The 10265-nt window shown below is 40.8% G+C and overlaps 1 protein-coding gene across 1 annotated transcript; it reads left to right on the plus strand.

The window, feature by feature from the left end:
- Positions 1-6373: 6373 nt before the first annotated feature.
- On the plus strand, positions 6374-6946 carry Tmem217 (transmembrane protein 217). Its single transcript, XM_046450593.1, has one exon. The coding sequence runs from the start codon at positions 6374-6376 to the stop codon at positions 6944-6946; it is 573 nt and encodes a 190-aa protein (XP_046306549.1).
- The last annotated feature ends 3319 nt before the right edge of the window (positions 6947-10265 follow it).

A 10265-nucleotide genomic window follows, 5' to 3' on the forward strand; every position in this document is an offset into this window, starting at 1 on the left:
TGGCTTTGAACTCATGATCCTCCTGCCTCAGCCTCCCCAGCTGCTGGGATTACAGGTAATAAAACAATGTCAAAATTGTGTGACCTTTTTACCACAAGTTAATCTTGGAGTCAATCCTAGAGGATTGATACCTAACCATATTTGGCAGATGGACGTCACACACTTGCCAGAATTTGGAAAATTAAAATATTTGCATGTTACAGTTGATACTTCTTCTGGATTTTTGATGGGCTCCCTTCATGCCGGAGAAAAAACTAAAGATGTTATAGCTCATTGCTTACAAAATTTTGCCACTGTGGGTGTTCCAAAACAGTTAAAAACAGATAATGCCCCTGGTTATACTTCTACCTCTTTTAAACAATTTTGCTCAACATTTGGCATTACTCATATAACAGGAATCCCATACAATCCACAGGGACAAGGCATAGTTGAAAGAGCTCATCAAACTATTAAAATGTACTTATTAAAGCAAAAAGAAGGAATTGGGAAGGGGTATATATTCCCCAAAGATAAACTTAAAATAACCCTTTTTACTCTAAACTTTTTAAATTTGGATTCATCAGGACTTAGTGCTGCGGAAAGGCATATGTGTCCAAAAAATGTACATAAGCCCAAGGTACTTTGGAAGGATATTCTAACAGGACAATGGAAAGGTCCTGACCCAGTAATTGTCTGGAGTCGGGGGTCTGTTTGTGTGTTTCCACAGGGAGAACAGCAGCCGATTTGGATTCCAGAGAGATTAACCAAGGTCCTGACCCAGTGATTGTCTGGAGTCGGGGGTCTGTTTATGTGTTTCCACAGGGAGAACAGCAGCCGATTTGGATTCCAGAGAGATTAACTAAAGCGATTTCTACAGACCAAAAAGAAGATGATTTGGCTCAAATCCATAACAACTGATATCCAAAACTCCAGTTTGGCTATTCTTACATCTGCAACAGAACCAGGATGCTTTTTTCAATATCTATTTTATTATTGCCCTTTGCCATATCATGAAGTTCTATTTTGTTTTTTGAGCTCATACAGACCTAGGTTAATGTTTTGCTGATCAGTACTATTTTTTGACTATAGAGTTTTTAAACACTGCAATGGAGATTTCACCTGTAAAAAGTTATAAGGCCTTTACTATAATGTTATGTGTTGTATGTATTATATTATGTGTGCACACTTGTGTTTTGTGTTATATGTTTGAATGTATGTATGTCCATATATCATATAAGATGAGCGCTCATGATAAAATGGATCCAAATATTTTTTTTTTCACATGATTTATATGGTTTAATTTAAATTGGGTAAACAACTGTTGAGGATTGTTTTAATATGTAAACAAAAAAGAAGGTTAACAGATCTGTTTGTTTACTTTCACCTTTCCTTTTCATTATATTTAATAATTCTCTTAAAGATAATGTAAATTGTTAAGAAAATTGTTTTCTTTTAGTGCCTTCTGTAATGTTACATAATTTTTTCTTTAGCCATTATTGCCAGAATTCCTATCTTCATCCCAGTGCCGGTGAAGACAATGTAAATTGTTAAGAAAATTGTTTTCTTTTAGTGCCTTCTGGAATGTTACATAATTTTTTCTTTAGCCATTATTGCCAGAATTCCTATCTTCATCCCAGTGCTGGTGAAGTCAAAGATAAAACCAATCTACAGCTTCTACAATAGCCATCACTGAACTGCTTGCAGAACTTGCCTGGACACATTGTGAGCTCACCTGTATGCATTGTGAACTATCTGTTGGTGCAGCGACTTGTGGTAGTGTTGGGGTATTTTTGCTGATGATGTCACCGGTGGTACAATTTTTCAAAGGAGCCCTCAATTGGCTTAATGTCATGGCATTTTGCATCCTCCTCTACTAGTGATGGTCTAAAATTTGGGGGCCAACAGAGGTGAGGCAAAGAACCTCACCCCCCCACTGGTGCAAAGGCCTATCCACAAGTATAGCTGTATGCTGGACCGGTAGTCAGTGACGGGTATGATCCAATTGCAGTGGTACCAACCTAAGACAGGAGGCTGACGCCTAGAGGTCAGTTAATCCGATGACGGGTAAGGACCATATGTTGAATTGGACTGCCTAACAGACACGGTCCCTAAGCCACATGCTTGTTGTTTAAACAGAGAGGGGGAGATGTTGAGAGCCACAGCCGAAGGGGCCCCAGCAAACTTCCAGCTGCCAGCAAACTTCCAGCTGCCGGCTGATGATTGGCTCACAGCGGCCCCAGCAACATCTAGCTGATTGGCTCCTCTGCGGTGATGCTTATTGGGCTGTTTCCCTGCCCTTTCAGACCACGGAGCTGCTCATTGGGGGACTTTTTTGGCTCCGCCCACGTGACCCAGCCAATCGGCCTCAAGAGCAGGAGGATTGTGGGAGGTGGGGAGAAGCTTGTGTGGGAGAGAGAGGCTTGGGGAAAGCCGGTGGTGGCAGTTGAGGCTCTGAGGGTTTTTCCTGAGAGGCTATTTTGTTTGTCGTGTGTGGTTCTAAAAATAAAGTTAGTTTCTTTTGACAAGTGGCTCCTGATTGTGCCCAGCCAGACTGCGGCACATGGCCAGCACTTTTATTCTTTTATTTAATAATTTGTGTCTTTAAACTATGATGAGACTTGAGAATCCCTTACAGTTATCTTTACATCCTGTCCTATCCCTGATTCTTACACTTCAGAGGTCTTTATTATTCTCTCACTCTTTTATTTTGTTTTGTTTTCAGTTCCTGGAATTGAACCAGGGGTGCTCTAACACTGAGTCAATTTTATTTTATTTTAAGGCAGAGTCTCACTAAGTTGCCCAGGCTGCTAGACCTTGAGATCCTCCTGCCTCAGCCTCCTGAGTTCCTGGGATTACAGGCAGACGTTACCTTATCTGGTTTGCTTTTTAAATAAAGTTTTATCCACATATATATGTATGGCTAAATAACATATTATCTCATTTTAGTTGTTTTCGAATTTTGTGAAAAGGTTATCATCATACTATGGCCCTTAAACTCTAAAAATATTTTTTTCTGGGGTTGGGGAGATAGCTCAGTTGGTACAGTGCTTGCCTCACATGCACAAGGTCCTGGGATCAATTCCCAGCACAAATAAATAAATTATTTATTTATTTTTTCTGGTTACAAAATCCTGGGTTGGCAGTTGTTTTCTTTTACCATGATTAAAATATAAATCCAGGCTGGGAGTGTAGCTCGTGATAAAGTGCATACTAAGCATACACGAAGCCCTGAATTCAATCTGCAGCACATTAAAAAATATATTTTAAAAAATCAATATATTTACATATATATATATATTTTTAAATTCTATTTTTAATTTTTTAGTTGTAGATAGACACAATACTTTTATTTTGTTTCTTTATTTTTACAAGGAGCTGAGGATCGAACTCAGTGCCTTGCACATACATATTAGGCAAGTGCTCTACTGCTAAGCCACAACCCCAACCCCTATATTTATATATTGATACACACACACACACACACACAAACACACACACACACATATCCATTTGATTTGGGTTTCCTTCGATTCCTTTTGAATTAAAAACCCTGGATCCTTTTGAGATTTCTTTTCTTTCTTTCCTTCCTTTTTTATTTTATTTTATTTTTTTTGTAGTGCTGGGAATTGAATCCAGGGCTTTGCACATGCTGGATGCTCACTGTTTCACCTGGCTACACCTCAACCCTTGCTAGATCATTTTCTATGGTTTCCTACCTCTATATAGATTTTCAACTTTACCTTTTATTTACTTAAATATAGTAATCAAAGGAAATCCTGACACATGCTATGGCATAGACAAATCTTTTTATTTTTTAAAAAAAAATTTAGTTATAGATGGACACAATACCTTTTCATTTTATTTTTATGTGGCGCTGAGCATCGAACCCAGAGCCTCACATTTGCTATGCAAATGCTCAACCACTGAGCTACAAGCCCAGCCCCCATAGATAAATCTTAAGGTTATTATATCAATTGAAACAATCTAGTTGCAAAAGAACAAATACCATGTGACTTCGATTATATAGATTTCTAGAGAAAGTTGAATGGTGGTTTCCAGGAGCTGGGGGAGAAAAAAAAATGGGAATATCTTAAGAGGTATAGAGTTTATTTTAGAAGATGAACAAGTTCTAGAGATTGTTTGTATGACAGTATTAACTATAAACTATAAACACGACTGAATTGTATGCTTAAAAATGGGTAGGATGGCCGCTGGGCATGGTGGCACACACCTGCAATCCTGGCTACTCCGGAAACTGAGGCAGGAGGATCACAAATTTGAGGCTAACCTGGGTAATATAGCAAGACCCTGTCTAAATCAATCACTCAATAAAATTAAAAATAATTCTTAAAAATGGCTATAGTGTCAATTATACCATAATGCAAATAAAATAAAAATAATATCAGAATTGTTTTATAATCTGTATTTATTGTAGTTCTGTTGCTGCTATATGGTATTTCATCTGGTTCTCACAGCGCCTTGTTCTTATGTGCTTGGTTATTTTTTTTTTTTTACCATGTTCTGGTCATTATCCCTGAAAAATTGCTAATGGTGACTTTGGGATGAGGACCAGCATAAGAGGTGCCATCCTCCAGGGAGGATTTGAATTTGCTTCTGCCAGGCACTTAGAGACACTTCTAGTTCAAGACAACTGTAAATGAGATTTATGAATGAAAGGGTTTTAAAAAAACTTTACATAACTTGGTTATAAATACACATGCACTTACAAACTGGTTATGGTTACAAAGTCTCAAGAAGAACTTTTCCCTTGTCTGCTCAGTGTGTACTGTGAACTTAGAGTCTCCCGGGAGAAAGATGTAGGGGGCAAGTTTACTTTTGATTTACTGGTACCCTTTGGAGGACCATGGCTAATGTGAGGGAAGACCTCTCAACAGATGTGCCGCCTGGGTGGAGCCTGTTCATTCCTTTTACATTTGCCAGTCGTGGAGGCACAGGCCTATAATCCCAGCAACTCTGGAGGCTGAGTCAGGAGGACTCAAAGCCAGTCTCAGCAATTTAGTAAAAAGGCTGGGTCATGGCTCAGTGGTTTGCCCCTGGGTTTAATCCCTGGTACAAAAAAAAAAAAAAAAAAAAAAGGTAAAAGAAATTTACGTTTGCCCAAACTGGCAAATACCCTCAAAGCAAAATACCCTGTTTTGCTTGCTGAAGTCCTAAACCTGATCAGCACTTCTGTGCTTTTAAAATATTTAAAAACTATTTCAGGACTGTAGTTGTAGCTCAGTGGTAGAGTGCTTGCCTAGAAAGCTAGAGGCCCTGGCACTGCAACAAAACAACAACAACAACAACAACAAAAAAAAAAAAACCTATCTTTTTTAGTTGTTTTTAGCCTCAAGTTGCCCTATTAAATAATCTAGCCCATGAGAGGTCCTTCTACTTTATCTCCTGTTTCATTGATGTCTGCTCTTTCTGTTTATTTTCTTTCTCCTACTTTTTGATTGTTCTTATTTTTTTATTTTTTAGTTGTAGTTGGATACAGTATCTTTATTTTATTTTTGTATGTGGTGCTGAGGATCCAACACAGGGCCTCGCAAGTGCTAGGAGAGCACTCTACTGCTGAGCCACAATCCCAGCCCAATGTTCTTATTTAAAAAAAAAAAAAAGTATATATATATATATATATATATATATATATTTTATTAGTTGTTGATGAAATTTTTTATTTTATTTATTTGTATGTGGTGCTGAGAATCAAACCCAGTGCCTCACATAGGATTTGGTGTTTTCTAATACTGGTTACAAATGAAAATTACTAGGAGGTTTTGAACCCAGAGAAGTTTTGATTGCTCTGGGGTGGGTACTTCCAGCAATTCAAATGCCAAGCCACGGTTGAGAATCACCATTCTTTCTTAGGGGGTAAGGTGAGAGTACCAGGGATTGAATTCAGGTGCACTCAGCCACATATCCCCAGCCCTATTTTTTTTGCATTTTATTTAGAGACAGGGTCTCACTGAGTTGCTTAGCACCTCCCTTTTGCTGAGGCTGGCTTTGAACTCGCGATTCTCCTGCCTCAGCCTCCAGAGACACTGGGATTCCAAGCATGGCCACCACGCCTGGCTGGGAATCACCACTCTTTAATTTCTCAGCTTGCTGCTCCCAGCTCCAGACTGAATCCTCCCTCCTCCCCACCCCACAATCATTTTTTTTAATACCTTTATTTTTATTTATTTATTTTTATGTGACGTCGAGGATGGCACCCAGTGCCCCAGTACTAGGCAAGCGCTCTGCCCGGAGCCACCACCCGGGCGGCCTTTGTGTCCTGGCCTCCCCGTGTCCATCATCCCCACGGTGGAGAAGGAGGCAGGCAGCGTGCTCTCTGCAGCACCGGCAGGAGCTGGAGCCCGGCGTGTTGTTTGTCTCCGCAGGAGGCCTCGGCATGAAGCAGCAGCAGTGGTGCGGGCTGACGGCCAAAATGGGCACCGTGCTGTCGGGGGTCTTCACCATCCTGGCCACCAACATGTACCTCATCTTCGAGCGGAAGCACCTGGGGCACAGCAACTGCTCCGAGATCAGCCTTCAGGAGGAGGGCCCCAACCCCGCGAGGCAGTTCCTCATCTGCTGGAGCTACACGACCGTGCTGTGCCTGTCCGTGGTCACCATCGTCCTCAGCTGCCTCCTGCTGTACGCTGTGTACGCGCAGATCTACAGCGGGCTGCTGGTCTACGGGGTCTGGATCCTCTTCTACGAGGCCGTCAACCTGGTGGTCCAGGTCTTCACCAACAAGTTCAGCTCCGCCGAGGTGCGCGCCATGCGCTGGCTGGGCTTCGTGCTGCGGACCCTCCTGCACTGCTACGGGCTGTTCTTCGTCATCATCTACGCCCACATCATCTACAAGAGCCAGAACCAGGGGAACATCGTCTTCTACAACAGGCGCGTTTCCATGGGCGGCGGAGAGACTCCTCGGCAGAAGTCAAAGATCCTGAGCTTTGTCCACCACTATAAAGAATGACCTGGGCGCCTTTCTTTCCCCAAGAGGCAGGTCTCTCCGGTTCTTAGGGTAGCCCCTTTCTTGCTCTCTCCCTGCGCCCCTTTGGCTGAGCAGTTTGGCAAGTGCAGACCCCACAGCCACTCTTCCAGGGGAATGTGGAGAGATGAAGTGATTCTGATCATAAACGACATATCCTGCTCCTTGAGGGCATTTATTGAGTTCAGGGGCCTAATGATTGATCAAACCTTCCTTGAATTCTGCCTTCCTTTTCTGTTGTAGTCAAAATCAAAATGAAAAAGTACAGAAATGAAGCTGATTTGCTGAACAGCCGGCTCTATTTTGGTATGTCTTCATTCCTCTTCAACCCACAGCTCTTTTAATGTGATCTCAGGCTAGCCTCATCTGTATTTAGACTCAGATTGTTGTAGCACAAAGGATACTGTTGGCCTTGGGGTGGATTTGTGCTATGGTTTCCCCCTCTGTCTTCTATACTATATTCCAGATAAGTAAGACAATAAAAATAGAGGAGAATCATTCTTCAATCTGTCTTGAATTCTTTCCCTCCTTTGGCATTCAAGAAGCACTAAAGGGACTTGATTACAAGAGGTAAATTTGTGGGACCCGATGGCTACTCAGTGAAGCTGAGGCAGGAGGATCACAAATTGAAGGCCAACCTCTGCAACTGAGCAAAGCCCTGTCTCAAAATTTTTTAAAAATTAAGAGACTGGGGACATAGCTCAGTGGTAGAGCACTCCTGCGTTCAATCCCCAGTACTGGAATAAAAAATTAAAAGGTGATTAAATTTATTTCTATGACTATCCCTGTGCTGTACACTGTGGGGGTTACCAAAAAGTATAAGATGTGTAGCCTGACCTTCAGGATTTTGTAGCTTTATGGAAGAGACTAATTTACTACTTATGAATCAATTAGCCAATCATATCATAAAATGTACTGTTGCAGATCAACAAACTCTCCCCCTCAAAAAAATAAACATGGCGGTCTGCAACTCAAGTGCACTCCGTCACACACACACAAAAGCCTATAATTGGACAAATGTTGGCATATGTACATCCCATGAGAAACCATCACCAAGATCAGGTTCATGAGCAGACATCATCCTAAACTTCCCTGCAATCCCTGTCTTCCAACTCTCTTTATTTACTTTTTTTTTTTTGCGGGGGGGGGGGCGGGGTACTGGGGATTGAACTCAGGGGCAATTAACCACTGAGCCCCATCCCCAGCCCTATTTTGAATTTTATTTAGAGACAGGGTCTCACTGAGTTGCTTAGTGCCTCCCTTTTGCTGAGGCTGGCTTTGAACTTGTGATCCTCCTGCCTCAGTCTCCTGAGCTGCTGGGATTACAGGTGTGTGCCAACATGCCTGGCTTGTTGTTTAGTTTTTTTTTAAATTTTTTACTTTTATTTTTATTTTTTTAAATATTTATTTTTTTAGTTGGACACAATAGTTTTATTTTGTTTATTTGTATGTGGTGTTGAGGATGGAACCCAAGGCCTCAAACGTGCTAGGCAAGTGCTCTACCGCTGAGCCACAACCCCAGCCCTATTTTTTTTTTATTTTTAAGTAATCATGAATAAGAACAACTTAAATATTTGTGTGCAGGTTTATATGGATTTATGCTTTCATTCACCTTCAGTAAATACCATTTTCCCTTTTTAAGAAACTTCTTTTTCTTCCCAGAGTACCTGTCCCATTTAAATTCCCTCTCTGGTCCATGAGAGTTCCTGTCCCTCCACATCTTCCCCAGCGTTTAACATGGGCAGGAATTTTTTATCCAAGCCATTCTAGTAGGTATATAAGAGTATTTCATTGCAACTTTAATTTAAATTTCCCTGATAGCAAACGATGTTGAGCATTTCTTCATGCACTGATTTAGCACTTTTATATCTTCTTAGGCAATGTGTCTGTTCAAATCTTTTGCCGATTAAAAATGTGTTGTGAAGCACAGGATTTGATTCTGAGCACCACATAAAAATAAATGAATAAAATCAAGGTCCATCAACATCTTAAACAACAGTAAAAAAAAAAATGTTGTTAGGCAGACAACAACTTGTATTGTAAATTTACAAGCCTGTAAATCCCAGTGACTTGGGAGGATGAGGCAGGAGGATCACAAGTTCAAAGCAGGCCTCGGCAACTCAGCAAGGCCCTAAGCAATTTAGCAAGATCCTATGCTAAATAAAATATAAAAAGGGCTGGGGATGTGGCTCAGTGGTTAAGAACCTGGGTTCAATCCCTGGTACAAAAAAAAAAAAAAAAAAAAAAAAAGGAGGAGAAAACCTGATACAGAGTTATTTGAAATGAACAGAAATTTGTTGACTGGGAAGTGTAGGAATGAGGACCCAGCAACTGGAAAAGGCCTTGCTGTGTCAAAACATGACGAAAGGCCTCACGATGCAAATGGGCAAAAAAAGGGCAAAAAAGGGAGGGAGTACCGGTCAGCAAGCCCCTCCCACAGTTCCAGCCCAAGGCCACTCATGAGGGGAGCTCTTGTGACCCTCAAAGCTCCCAGCTTAGACACTTTTTCATGACGGCAATTAAATTGCAACCTGGGTTTTGGAGGGGCAGACATTCCAACAACAGCACACACCAGTTACATTTCCATAGGAACTTTAGAATCAGCTTGAAGTTTCTATTTTTAAAAAGCCTGCTGGAATAAATTAAAAAAAAAAAAAAGCCCTCTGGGATGTTGAGAAGGATGGCACCGGATCCATAAATGGATTTAGGGAGAATTGAAATCTTGATTTCAAATCTTGATGTTTTCAATTCTAATACATGAGAATGATATCACCTCCCCATTTATTCAAGCCTTTAATTCCTCTCAGTAATGTTTTATAGCTTTCAACATTCCAGTCTTCATGATCATTGTCAGATTTATTTTATATTTTATTATTTTTTCTTCTCTTTTCTCTCTCTCTCTTTCTTTTCTTAGTGGCACTAGGGATTGAACCCCAGGTGCTTCACCACTGAGCAACATCTGCAGCCCTTTTTATTTTATACTTTGAAACATGGTCTTGCTAAATTGCCAAGGCTGGTCTTGAACCTGGATCCCCAGCCTCCTGAGTTGCTGGAATTACAGGTGTGTGCCACAGCACCTGTCTCCATCATTGATTTCTAATGTAATTTCAATATGAGCAGAGAACATACATTTTTCATTTTTAAATTTATTGAGGCTAGTTTTTCAGTTTTGTTTTTCAGTGCTGAGGATTGAACCCAGGGCCTTGCACATGCTAGGCAAGCAGTCTACCACTGAGCCATACACCCAACCCCAAGACTAGTTTTATGACATTTATTTATTTTTTTTTTCAAAATTTTTTTTAGA

Source organism: Marmota monax, unplaced genomic scaffold, assembly GCF_021218885.2.
Source record: "Marmota monax isolate L192 unplaced genomic scaffold, Marmota_monax_Labrador192_F-V1.1 WCK01_AAM20220418_F8-fsc00127, whole genome shotgun sequence".
In the NCBI taxonomy this organism is placed as follows: domain Eukaryota; kingdom Metazoa; phylum Chordata; class Mammalia; order Rodentia; family Sciuridae; genus Marmota; species Marmota monax.

Excerpts from the sequence above, each read along its gene's own strand:
- Tmem217 (XM_046450593.1), top strand. The coding sequence starts at position 6,374 with ATGAAGCAGCAGCAGTGGTGCGGGCTGACGGCCAAAATGGGCACCGTG.